Below are 13,623 nucleotides of genomic sequence, written 5' to 3'. Positions count from 1 at the left end.
AGTGGACCAGTGACCCCATTCTCTGTGTTTTATTCATCTAGAACCCTGCAGAAAGAACAATGGCTGATGCCCTGGCAGATTCCCAACAATCCAGCAAGAGAGTGATTATTATACTCAGGAAGATTTTAAAATAACAATAGGATGTAAAAGATAAAACTGTATAATTTTTTTTTTTCTTTTCAGGGCTACATGTGTGGCATATAGAGGTTCCCAGGCTAGGGGTTGAATCAGAGCTGCAGCTGCCGGCCACAGCCACAGCCATGGCAACACGGGATCTGAGCTGTGTCTGCAACCTACACCACAGCTCACAACAATGCTGGATCCCAGACCCACTGAGGGAGGCCAGGGATCAAACCTGCATCCTCTTGGATACCAGATTTGTTTCCGCCACATCACAACAGGAACTCCCATAACTGTATACTCTTTAATGAACCAGAACAACCACCTCAGGCATTTACTAAATCTATTTTAATCAGCATCAGCAGGCCCATCATCTTTCAACTATGCACCTGTCTTACTGAGTGAGGGTTCCTGGTAGGAGTCCTTCCCTAGATCAGATGCTTTCATGCATCAACACTCAACTGAGAAACAAGGGCTCTTGGTCAGCTGCTCCATACCTTGCTCTCCATCAGTGGAGGGTAGATGGTGGGCTGGATCCGGCTGAGCTCAGCTTTCCTCGATTTGTCCCTCTCCTCAATAATTTCCCATGAACAGTCAAACAGATAGTTCACCAGCTTGTTGATCATTCGATAAGGCTGAGGTAAGGAATCCAGCTCTTGATCTGGACCCTTGAAGATGTAATCCTCTTCATCATCCTTAGACCAGTCCTCCTCTGTGGGGGAGGGTACCTCCAGGGTCCCCTTTCGTGTAAAAATGTGCAGCTTCATCTTCTGGGTTCGACTTCCTTTGGGAGCTGTCATGGCAGAAGGTGGTGCTGGAAACATCGGTGAAACTCGGAAAGGCTGATGAAGGAAGCAAGCCAAGGTACTCTGAGAAAAAGGATAAGTTACAAAGGACAGCTATTTTCTCCTTGGCACAAGAGTCTGTGGGAGCTATTTATTCTAGAGACTGATACCTTCCTTATTTATCACATGATTGTTAGCACATTGTCAAGAGATGCTCTTCATGTTACTAAGGCTATCTGCCGAGATAGGTACTGACTGCTTACATCTTCAAGGCCAGCCCAGGATGACGTGTGCTATGAGGGAAGGAAAGAAATTTGGCATCCTTACTGCCTTTCTTCACTTCCCGATGAGAGAGTGGCTGTCTTTCTGGACCAAAGAGGATACGCCTTTTCTCCTACAACTTATGCTTTCTCCTGGCTCTTGCATCTCTGCAAACGGTTGTGCTCAAGCCAGCTGGGTTAGGAGCCATGACTTTTGCACTTCCTTTTCCCTCACCTCCAATTAGATGTAGCTCAAGTACGGAGTACCCATCCTGGCTCAGAGATTAATGAACCCAACTAGTATCCACGAGGACCAGGGTTCAATCCCTGGCCTCAGTGGGTGAAGGATGTGGCATTGCCGTGAGCTCTGATGTAGGTTGCAGATGCGGCTCGGATCCCTCGTTGCGTGGCTGTGGCACAGTTGTGGCTCTGATTCAACTCCTAGCCTGTGAAGTTCTGTATGCCAAAGGTGTGGCCCTAAAAAAAAAAAAAAATAATAAGGTGTAACTCAAGTACTTCCAACTCTCACTGTTGAATTTGTTCCTTCCTTTCTAGTCCCGCTGCTGCCATCCAGGGGCTCTATAGGCACAGTGCCCAGAGCCTATGAGATTTTTCAAGAAATGTTTGAGACTCGAAAAAAATATTGAGTAAAAAAAAAACCCAAATCAACTTATTGGCTCCACTCTGAGTGTGCATAATGTTTAAGACTTTCAGGAGTTCCCTTGTGGCACAGTGGGCTAAGGATCTCATGTTGTCACTGCAGCGGTTTGGGTTGCTGCTGTGGCATGGGTTTGATCCCTGGCCCAGGAACCTCTGCATGTTGCAGGCATGGCAAAAAAAAAAAAAAAAAAAAAAAAAAAAAAGGCTTTCAAATGTTACAGTTTTAAAAAGGCATTTAATGTGGAACACAGGGTAGATTTTAAGATGCTTAATAGGTAGTGGAGTAGGGTCTTGCACTGTCAGAGTGTCTTGGATCCATGGACGTCATATAAAGGCTCTGCTCCCACCATCTTCTCTTACCCGCTGGAGCACATCTGTGATGTTTCCAGTGCAAAGGTGAGTCTGGGTCTGAGAGGAAAGAACCGCCTGAATAATCATGGGAACAGTAAGCTGAACTCACCAAAGGCTGGGAATAACAACTGTTTCCATTAGTGAGAATGGGAAAAGCTCCTAATTCACAAACACTGGCTAGAGTACTCAGAAGAGTCTAGCCAAGTAGTGGGAAAAATTAACCCTGGAATAAACACTGTACTGGTATTACCCATCAAATCTTAGAAGTCAGAAGGTCAAACTTACTTAGTAACTTAACTATATACCAAGACAAAGCTGGAGAAGACTTATAGGAATACAAATATGCAACCTAGGCTCCCTAACACAGGGTACCCTTACTGAGTTTGCGATTAATTTTTCTGTCTGAAACTTTATTCCCTTTTATGTCTCCTCTGAACTCAAGCCTGTGCTGATTAAACACTAATCACCCAGAATCAGATGACTAAGACCGCAGTAGTTGATAACATCATAAGTACTAAACTTAGACATGTAGACATCATCCTTAAAGTACACACTCTGGTTGTTTCTTCAGGGCAGGATGAGCTCGCAGACCCCCAAGCCATGGACCACCTGACCAGAGGATTGTAAATCAGAGACATCCTGATTCCCGAAACTGTGATTAAGACATGTCACAGAAATGTCACAAGATGATGATTAATGCCAGTTTCTTTGTTCTCCTTTAAAATACCCCTAACCCAAAGAACAAGACAGAGTGGTTCTGAGATTTTCCTCCCATTCCCTTGCTTGGTGGTTCTGCAATAAACACTTACTATGCTGCAAACACCTGCTGTCAGAGTTTGGCTTTCTGCACCTTGGGCACAACAGCCCTTGCTCAGTTACAAAGAGATCAAGCATCCAATGAAGTAAAATTCACAATGCCTAGGATCCAATAAAAACAAATTACCTGGCATGCAGAGAAGCAGGAAACCACAAGCCATAATACAGAGAAAACTCAGTCACTTGAAGCTGAGTCATAATTAACAGATATTAGACTCAGCAGGCCAAAAACCAAGAGGAAATGCTGTATATGATAAGTAAAGATGTGGAAATATTTAAAAACACACAACTGAACTTTTAGGGATGAAAACTACAATGTCTCAGATGAAAAAATGCAATGAATTCGATTCATAAAAAGATTTCAAAACAAGACAAATTAAATGTGCCAAAGAAAAGATTTGTGCACTTAAAAACACAGCAACAGAAATAAAATGAAACAAAGAGAAAAAAAAGAAAAAAAATAAAAGAGTGACATGTGGTATAATCTGAAGTAGCCTAGTATAAGTGTGATTGAAATCCTCAAATGAGGGAAGAGATTTTTTTAAACAGTTGTAGAAATAATGGACAAAAATTTTCAAATTTTGATGAAAACTCTAAACCCACAGATTCAAGAAGAAAAACAAATCCTAAGCAAATTACGCATGAAGAAATTTATACCAAGGCACATCATAATCAAAACTAGTGATAAGATAAAGAGGAGTTCCTGTTGTGGCTCAGTGGTTAACGAATCCGACTAGGAACCATAAGGTTGTGGGTTCGATCCCTGGCCTCACTCAGTGAGTTAAGGATCTGGTGTTGCCATGAGCTGTGGTGTAGGCTGGCGGCTACAGCTCCAATTATACCCCTAGCCTGGGAATCTCCATATGCCACAGGTGGGGCCCTAAAAAGACAAAAGACAAAAAAAAAAAAAATGATAAAGACAAAATTTGAAATGCAGCCAGAGATAGAAAGACATTTACAGAGGAACAAAGAACAACAGATTTCCTGAAGGAAACATTGCAAGTGAGAAGGCAGTGAAGTATTAACAGAAAAAATTTGTCAATCAAGAATTCTAGGTTAAAAAACGTATCTCAATAAATGAAGGTAAAATACAGACTTATTATACATTCAAAAACTGAAAGAATTCAGCAGCAGCAGATCAGCATTATAAGAACTAATGCAAAGGGAGTTCCTGTTGTGGCTCAGAGGGTTAAGAATCCAACCAGTATCCATGAGATGAGGGTTCAATCCCTGGCCTCACTTAGTGAATTAAGGATCTGCCATGGCTGCAAGCTGCAGCATAGGTTGCAGAGGCAGCTCAGATCTGGCAATGCTGTGGCTGTGGTATAGGCTGGCAGCTGCAGTTACGATTCAATCTCTAGCCTGGGAACTTCTATATGCTGCAGATGCAGCCGTAAAAAGAAAAAAAAAGCAACAATAATGTGAAAGAAAGGCCTTCAGGCATCAGAGAGAAATGTGAATCTAAACAAAAGAATGAAAAGCACTGGATGATAGATATGTAGGTAAATATAAAAGAATTTCTCTTATTATGTAAATCTCTTTAAGAGATATTTAAAATGTTTAAACAAAAATAATAATGTAACGTGGGGTTAAGAACATATGTAGAACAACAGGGACTCAGGGTTGTCACTGCTATGACATGGGTTCAATCCCTGGCCTGGGAATTTCTGCATGCTGTCTCTGCCAAAAAACAACAACAACAACAACAAAAACAAAAGCATATTATAAATCCTAAAGCAACCACTAAAGTAATAAAACAAAGAGTTATAGCTAATAAGCCAACGAAAGGGGAAAAAATGAGTCACAAAAATAGGTAAAAACAGGAGTTCCATTGTGGCTCAGTGGTAAGGAACCTCACTAGGATCCATGAGGATTTGGGTTTGATCCCTGGCCACGCTCAGTGGGTTAAGGACCCAGTGTTGCTGTGAGCTTTGGTGTGGTTGCAGATGTGTCTCAGATCCCTCCTGGCTATGGCTGTGGCTGGCACCTGCAGCTCTGATTGGACCCCTAGCAATAAAAGCAACTTTTTTCTCCTTCACCTAAAACTCTGACTCCACATTACTGTTTCTACCTGTGGACAGAGGCCAAGTTCCATCAACTGTGCAGTTTCATTTTAATCTCTTTTTGCCCCCATTTTGTTCATGTTAATCTTTGAGAATTTCCTCAGGTAGCACTCTTCTGGCAGTGTTAAATAATCCCAACAGAAAGTTCTCTCATTTACCCAGTTCTCATGCTAAAAATACATTCCAAGCATTGGCTTAACTCTGCTCTAACCATTTCCTATCCCAGAAGTGGAGCTGTGTTGCTCAAGGGACGCGGAGGCAAAGAGCTGGGAAATGACCAGGCCTTTCAATCCGCAAGTGAAAACTCAGGGGAATCTCCATTAGGGATTCCGCGGGAGAACCTGGGTACCCAGGATCTGCCGGGAGGCGCAGGCCGCCCCGGGGCCTTCTGAGGCTTGGAGACCGGCCCTCTCTAGCCCGGCTCCCCCTGCTAGGAGATCCCAAAGGTAAGTGGAAGTCCACCGGGAGCCGCAGCCCGGGAAGCCCGAAGCCACGATTCTCTCACCTGGGCTGGCAGCTTGATGTTGCCTAGTAACCACGACTTCCGGCCCAGCCGGAAGCCCGAGAAGTCGTTGTTTCGAATAGGCGCCCGCCCCTGCGGGGGCGGAGAGACGGTCCCTGGGGCCGGCGGAGACTGACCTTCCCGCGGGGACCCGACGACGGCCGCCCCTGACCATTCGCGCGACACAGCCCAGTGCGACGCATGGTCTTGGGCCGGGCGCCATGGACGCTTTCATCCGCTTCACCAACCAGACCCAAGGCCGGGACCGGCTCTTCAGGTGAGTCAGGTGCCTGCGGCCTCCACCCGGGCCCCATCCCTCCACCCCGGACTCGGCTTCATGTTCTCCGGCACCTGGGGAGGAGATCGTGGCCCAGCGGACGGAAGCAGCAAGGACGCTGCCGGCCCCTGCAGGGAATGTAGTCCTGGAACCCCTGTTCACCCTAAATTCAAAGGGGCTGAGCCGAACGCATCGCTTCACATCCTGAACCTGTCGCCCCAAAGCCCGGGTGCCTGACCCCGCAGCCCTCTCGGGAGTGATGGCTGTGTTAAACCAGCCAACCAACCCTTTTCTCCTAACCTGAGAAAGACTGGGAATGATTATTCTTCCGAGGAATTATTGAAGAAAAACTTGGGGTTGACATCTGTGTCTAGGGAAGCCTACCATACATGGCTGTAACTTCGAAGACCCCACGAACTTCTTATGGGGAGAATAAAAATGCATTTATTTATCTTCCATTCTTGTCCTGTCATTGAGATACCATGTGTGAAATGGTTTTGTGGAAAGTAGAGGGTGGAGAGCTGGAGAAAGAACTGACAGCACCTCGAAGGCACACGCTGTGCTACTGAAAATATTGAACGGAGGTTGCACTTTTAATGCTAATTCATAATGTTTCGTTTAGAAATTCAGTTGAGTTTTGCTCAATAATAAAAAAAATTATTACAGTTGCAGTTTGATTTAACAGCTTTTCCTTCTTCTGGGTATACAACTGCTACGACACCCAGGCCAATAGTAGCCCCAATAAATATGAAACTTTTGAAAGCCGACTTTATGCCAGATATTGTTCTCAGTATGTTACGACTATTAACCCCTTAAACCCTCAACACAACCCTAGGAAATTAAATTCTCTAAATCATCCCCATTTCAAGAAAGGGGAAACTGAAGCAGGAGGTTAATAGATACTAAATGGTTGACCTGAGAGATTTCAAAGCACGCAGTTGATTCCAGGGCCCACGTCTTTAATTACCAAGCCATACTACCTTCCTGGTTAATTTGATAGATTTTCAAAATGGTTGCATTCTATTATAAGCTTCATTAAATCAAAGCCTACAATTCCAGTGTACTCAGAATATACCTGCAAAGTTTATCAGTGAAGTTGGTTAATAAATAATTGTTTAGGATGTACTTATTTAGCATGATCTGAGATCTCTGCCATTCATTTCCTAATCTACTTGGTGATCTACAGCTTCTATGAACAGACTGGCATTCATAAAGTAGTGCTTTGTCTTTGGACACATTTCTGTTTTTAGACCTCATCTGAGAAAGAGGGATTCATTGACTTGAGCAGCTTGAGCTCTCTAGCCAAGAAGCATACCAAAAGAGGAAGAGAGAGAGAGATTGTTCCTTTTTACTTCACCCTCAGTCACAGTTCACCACTTTGGAAAATGTGCCACATTTTTACTGGGAGTAGTATTTATGGCATAAAGGGTTTCAAATGCAGTTACGGGATTATAGACTACAAGCACCTGCCTACTTGGTTTACTAGACTGCCAAATGCATTTAGATGTTTGACTATGTGGTATAAAAATTTTCATTTTTTGGAGTTCCCGTCGTGGCGCAGTGGTTAACAAATCCGACTAGGAACCATGAGGTTGCGGGTTCGATCCCTGCCCTTGCACAGTGGGTTAACGACCCGGCACCGTGAGCTGTGGTGTAGGTTGCAGATGTGGCTCGGATCCCGAGTTGCTGTGGCTCTGGCGTAGGCTGGTGGCTACAGCTCCGATTCAACCCCTAGCCTGGGAACCTCCATATGCCGCGGGAGCGGCCCAAGAAATAGCAACAACAACAACAAAAAGACAAAAAAAAAAAAAATTTTTCATTTTTTTATGTTTCTTGGTAAGGCATTGCTGTTTGTACTCATGACAATAATCACTTTATTGGACATTTACTATTATCAAACAAGAGTTTGTATTTTATATAAAATACCAATTAGTGGTTTTTTTTGTTTTGTTTTGTTTTGTTTTTTGTCTCTTTGCCTTTTCTAGGGCTGCTCCTGAGCCATGATGGGAACTGCACTAATTAGTCACTAATTAGTTTCAAAAGACAAATCTATACTTATTTGTGTATAGGTGTGTATTTGGACCTTTTATAAAAGTTAAGCAATACTCAGACTGTGACCTTTTCACTGGGTCTGGTTTGAATGTGTGACCTGTCATATAAGCAGTTGGTAAAAAAAAAAAAAAAATCTGTTTTAGAAATTTGAAAATCTTTTAGAAATTTACATTGGAGAAAATAAGTAAAGATCTTTGCAGAATTAACATGAGGTAGATCTTTGTGCAATTTACTGCTTTGATTATCTTCCATTCTCTGTGCCAGCCAAAGGCCTTTTGAGTGTGTTATTGCAGAGTTCTTTTTCATTCTCTTTGTGTTACCTCTGTGTGGCGTTTCCATTGCATGTTCTACCTTTTGGCCCTGTGGGGTGACTGTTGAAAAATTTGCTCTTGTAAGAGCTGCTACTTGAGACATTGTTCTGGAAACTTTGCCTTTAGCAAGACACATTTCTCCTTCCCTTACTTCATGAATTTTATTTGGTTTGTAAATCATTCTCCTCATTTTTTTTTTTTTTCCATTTCAGAGCCACTCAGTACACATGCATGTTGCTTAGATATTTGTTAGAGCCTAAAGCTGACAAAGAGAAGGTGGTAATGAAGCTCAAGAAACTGGAGGCCAGTGTGAGCACTGGCCGTAAATGTAAGTACCCTGTCCCTTGAGGGACAGTGGCTCCTGGTGTAGCACCTTCAGATCCTGTAATGCACAAAATACTTTCTAGATCATTGATTTGTAGTCAGTCAAGTTTATTGATGAAGTTCACTAGCAAGGCTGCCCTCACAAAATGTCAGGCCAAAAAGGTTGACCGTTCACAAACACTGTCCTGTGTTCCACATCTTTCTGCTTAATCATAGCCAGAAGGACCTACAGTGTGTGAGTTCACCTTTAGTTCTTAGAATCACAAAATGTTCTGGTAATCCCTAACATTAACCTAAGCTCCTGGCTCTGGGAGCCCTGGAAGAACAGAACTGCTGTATGCTTGAACCCTGGCCTTTTCCTCTTCTCTTGAAGGACTGCTAGAGGAAATGGATGGATACATTTTCTTAAGTCATTTGTGGGGTTGCTTCATGTTCAAGGCAAAAAATGATCAGTGTTTTGTACTCATTTGATTCACTTTGATAATAATGTGGGAGTTTCCGTCATGGCTCAGTGGAAACAAAAATGACTAGCATCCATGAGGATGCAGGTTCGATGCCTGGTCTTACTCCGTGGGTTAAGGATCCACGTTGCCATGAGCTGTGGTGTAGGTCACAGACACAGCTCGGATCTGGTATTGCTATGACTGTGGTGTAGGCCAGCAGCTACAGCTCCAATTTGACCCCTAGCCTGGGTACCTCCATAGGGCCTCGAGTTTGGCCCTAAAAAAAAACAAATAATAATAATGATAATGCATACTGGAAAAATCTCATACTTCTGATAGCAATTGCATGCTTAACTCCTCGTTGATGAGAATCAGATAAGCAGAGGCCTGCAATGTAGAAATCAGATGTTGATCAATTATTTTCAAGTACCTACTTCATAAAGATATAGTACTAAGCCTTATGAGACACCTAAGATGACATGGTATAATCATATAAAATTTAGTACCAAATATGTTGGTTGGGGTAGAGAAAAAGAAAGGTGTTTTGAGGAAGTAGAAATTGAGGTGTGGCAAAAGGGAGAAGGAAGGAGAACATTCTTGAAGGGTGGTTTCCTCTAGTGAAGGCTCAGAATTGTTATGAGCAAACCATTGTATTGGAGAATCAATGAAGAAACTGGTTTGATGGAGAAAACACTTAAATTGTCAAGCAGAGGGCGGGGTGAGCTTTTCTGGATGGCTTAGAAAGCCGAGATTAGAAGTTCTCTTTAGAATGTTGGAGCTCAAAGGTCCTTAATTTAAAGGTCACTAGTCTCTAAAGTCCAGAAATGACGTAGCCAAGGTTACTCGGCCAGTTAGTGGAAGAGCCAAAAGTAGAACCCAGGATTATTCATTACATATTTTGTGTTATTTTTGATAAAATAATACCAAACAGGAGCTCCTGTCATGGCTCAGCTCCAACAAACCTGACTAGGATCCATGAGGACTCGGATTCAATCCTTGGCCTCGCTCAGTGGGTTAAGGATCCGGCATTGCCGTGAGCTATGATGTAGGTCACAGGCTCGGCTCAGATCTGGCATTGCTGTGGCTGTGGTGTAGGCTGGCAGCTGCAGCTTCGATTGAACCCCTAGCCTGGGAACTTCCTTATGCCCCGAGTGCAGCCCTTAAAAGCAAAATAATAAATAAATAAAGTAATTAATTACCAAAGATTTTTCTGAGATTGTAAGTTTCCTGAGGGTAGCTACTTCTGAGCATTTGCTGAGTCTAAGATAGAGTCCTTTAAGGAAGATACTTCATTTGTATCATCCATAATGTTTAGGACTATAACTGTTTCTGAGAAAGTACTATGTAAATATTGGTTGATTGCTGCTGTCCCTGATTAATTGAATTACAACATCAGATAAAGGACATGCCCTTGTGACGGTTGGTTTAATTCAGCTAGGAGTCACATGTGACAATATTATTAGTTGTGCTGTCCACTAAATTCTACCATCTCTACTTTGTCTTTTCGACAGTAGGGAGCCAAAGGGGGTTTGGAGCAGAGACATGGCAAGATAGGTGTTCCCATTGTGGCGCAGTGGTTAACAAATCCGACTAGGAACCATGAGGTTGCGGGTAACCCTGGCCTTGCTCAGTGGGTTAAAGATCCGGCGTCACTGTGAGCTGTGGTGTAGGTCATAGATGCGGCTTGGATCCCGCATTGCTCTGGCGTAGGCGGCGGCTACAGCTCTGATTGGACCCCTAGCCTGGGAACTCCATATGCTGCTGGTGCGGCCCTAGAAAAGACAAAAAAAAAAAAAAAAAAAAGAAAAGAAAGGGCAAGATGACAATGGTGTGGTTTTTGTTTGTTTGTTTTTGTTTTTAAAGCAGTCTTTTCACTGGAAAGTAAATAAAAGTGTAGAATGTTGCATCTGAGTTCATGTTATAGTAGTACCTTCATGCTAAAGAAGTAATATTCAAATATAACAATCCACACTGAAGACTGACCTGACCTAAGGTGTATTGTAAGTCCTCGTGAATGTAGTCAGTGAAATGGAGGCAGTGTTTAACGAGTCCCTGTCTTTTTTGCCTTCCGGGATCATTTTAGGTATCCTTAACAGACTGTAAAATTCTCCTTTCTTGAGCAAAGGCTGAGCTTCAGATGAGTCAGCTGTTAAAACAACTGACCTAACTCCCGATGCAGAGATTCTGCCTATAAAATCCTATTACCTACCCATTAAATAACTGTTAACTGTCATGGGTTCTTCTTGCAGGGTTCAGAGTAGGCAATGTGGTACATGCTCTACAGGCGACTCGAGAGAGCATTCATGCCACTGACCTGGTGCCCCGCTTCTGCCTAACACTAGCCAGCCTGAACCGCGTGGGTTATTTCATCTGTGACACCATCCTCTTTGTGAAGAGCATAGGGATCACCTCTGGCATAAACAAAGAGACATGGCAAGTGTGGGCTGCTCGCTATTACTGCTCCTCCCTTCTGCTGAGCCTGGTCAGGGATCTGTATGAAATCTCCCTGCAGATGGAGCAGGTTGCCCACGACAGGGCAAAGAGGGAGAAATCACCCACCCAGGATCCTTTTGGGTACAGCGTGGCTGATGAGGAAACCGAATGGCTCCAGTCCTTTCTCCTTCTCTTATTCCGGTCTCTGAAGAAGCATCCTCCCTTGCTCCTGGACACAGTGAAGAACTTCTGTGATATCCTGAACCCTTTGGACCAGTTGGGGATCTATAAGTCCAATGCTGGCATCATAGGCCTTGGAGGTCTTGTGTCCTCTCTAGCAGGCATCATCACCCTGGCGTATCCTCAGATGAAGCTGAAGATCCACTGAGGTGGTTTCAGGCTGAAGACTGGTATCTGCTTTTTAAAGACAACCTGTTAGTGGAATGCACATTTGCATTAAGGCACAGTCATGTCATACTGTGTTTAAGGACTTACTCACATGACCAGTTTGTGACCTGTGATGTGACCAGAGGTGAAGCCAAGAATGGTGGAGGGGAGAGCATGATTTATATGTGTTCTAGAGTGCTGGAGTGACGTCTGAACTTCTGAGTATTTTTCCTTCATCTAACGTTTATTGAGCATCTCTTATGTGCATAGGAGGAACTTAGTAGTTGCTGAATAAATAAAAATTGAAAGAGAAAAATTGAAAAAGATTCAACCTAACAAGTGGACCCTAATATGCAGTGACTTTGGGGCCATGTACCCGCCTACTTTTGCATAGCTACACTAGATGTGATGCACAGCCCTCTCTCAGATCTAGTAGCGGCCCTTTATTCTCTGGTGGTTTACCCCCCCTTCCTCCATAGCTGCCAGTGCCAGGATGGAGGAGAGCTGAGCTTATAGCCTCTTAACTTGTTGGCTTTTACATCACTGTATTCCTGTCCTTCCTGTATCCAGAAGTCAAATCAAATGCATCAGGCACCTTCATGGTATAAATTGATCCTTAGGTAACACAGTGAAAAAACAAAAAATTGGAAGCAGATAAAAATGACTTGAGGTCAAAATAAAATGGAAAGTCACAGTTGGTGCCTGTGACAGATGAGGAGGCAGAGGTTAAAACTGAGGGCAGAACCTCACTTCTCTGACTCCCAATCCAGTGCTCTTTCCCCCATATACTGCCTTCCCGATTGAGTGGATGTATGAGACTCTCCAGAATCCTGTGCAAAAAGCCTTTTTTAGACCCTTTGTTGGTGAGTGGTTTATATTCTATTCTACAAAAATTAAAACTAGATCTAGATCCATCAACTGGATTGTTCAGTTTAAGCCCTATAACAGTTTGGGCACTTCTACATTCATTTTCATCAAAATTGTACAATTAAGTAACTTCACGGGAGTTCCCATCATGGTTCAGCAGTACAGAACCAGACTAGCATCCATGAGGACGCAGGTTTGATCCCTGGACCTGCTCAGTGGGTTAAGGATCCAGCATTGCCGTGAGCTGTGGTGTAGGTCACAGACGCAGCTCGGACCTGGCGTGGCTGTGGCTGTGGTGTAGGCCGGCATCTGTAGCTCCGATTCGCCTCTAGCCTGGGAAATTCCATATGCCACAGGTACGGCCATAAAAAGCAAAAAACAAGAAACACAACTTCAAGAAGACTACAAAAGTAGGAGGGTGGTAATGTTCTATGACAAATCAGATTTCATGTCTGTAGGGTGGTTGGGGAGGCAGGAAGGAGCAAGGAGGGGCTCGTGAAGGGGACAGTAGAATACTGAGTCAGTGCCACTTATGTTCCTCCTTTCTGTCTTGGGTTTTGGGGTCTTATTTCTGATTGCAGATCCTCTTAATTTGAGGCAAGTGAGAGAAAGAAATAGGGTACCATCAGGTAAGGGATCAGTGTCAGTCCTACCAGTAAAGCCGTCACATTTATCTGAATGGAAATGAGAAAAGAAATGTGCACTGAATAAATTTCCCATGAATGTGATAGAGATTCTTACAAAAAAAAAAATTGTAATTGAGATTCTTAAAAAGTAGACTCAGGTCCTTGGATCTCTATTTTTCAAGTGACCACTCAAGGTAATGGGATTTGAGAAAGAACATTTGGGGAATTTTAAGAGAAATGAAAGCTGCTAGCAAAGCCCTGGCAAATGAAAAATTTAACTGTTTTTACTTTGCCCAGATCTTCTATTGTAATAAATTAACGATGTCTAATAAACTTGTAGACAGAA

At 43.3% G+C, this 13,623-nt stretch overlaps 2 protein-coding genes across 9 annotated transcripts in view; one reads left to right on the top strand and one right to left on the bottom strand.

Moving 5' to 3' along the window:
- The window catches only part of WDR93 (WD repeat domain 93), a 52,428-nt gene extending 46,827 nt beyond the window's left edge, over positions 1-5,601 (bottom strand). For 4 of the 7 annotated variants that reach the window (XM_013997115.3, XM_084968611.1, XM_084968609.1 and 1 more), the window contains exons 1-2: positions 5,561-5,601; positions 618-989 (exon numbers count right to left, since the gene is read on the bottom strand). In XM_013997115.3, the coding sequence (XP_013852569.3) occupies positions 618-944 (327 nt within the window). In that variant the 5' untranslated portion in view covers positions 945-989; positions 5,561-5,601. The remainder of the gene's footprint in view (positions 1-617; positions 990-5,560) is intronic. The other 3 variants (XM_021098963.2, XM_084968610.1, XM_084968612.1) reach the window with 1 other exon arrangement.
- Positions 5,602-5,660: 59 nt separating this feature from the next.
- PEX11A (peroxisomal biogenesis factor 11 alpha) lies at positions 5,661-13,623 on the top strand. 2 transcript variants are annotated; one of them, XM_005653526.4, is made up of 3 exons: positions 5,661-5,834; positions 8,410-8,525; positions 11,214-13,623. In XM_005653526.4, exons 1-3 carry the CDS (start codon positions 5,779-5,781, stop codon positions 11,783-11,785), a joined length of 744 nt encoding a protein of 247 aa, XP_005653583.1. In that variant the 5' UTR covers positions 5,661-5,778; the 3' UTR covers positions 11,786-13,623. The 2 variants fall into 2 exon arrangements, with proteins under 2 accessions (XP_005653583.1, XP_005653584.1); XM_005653527.4 differs by lacking the exon at positions 8,410-8,525.

The sequence above is a fragment of the Sus scrofa genome, chromosome 7 (assembly GCF_054392235.1).
Source record: "Sus scrofa isolate SSC_HxYL_T2T_F1_AM1 chromosome 7, Sscrofa_HxYL_maternal_Yorkshire_Landrace_v2.0, whole genome shotgun sequence".
In the NCBI taxonomy this organism is placed as follows: Eukaryota; Metazoa; Chordata; class Mammalia; order Artiodactyla; family Suidae; genus Sus; species Sus scrofa.
This window is presented reverse-complemented; position numbering and strand designations above follow the sequence as displayed.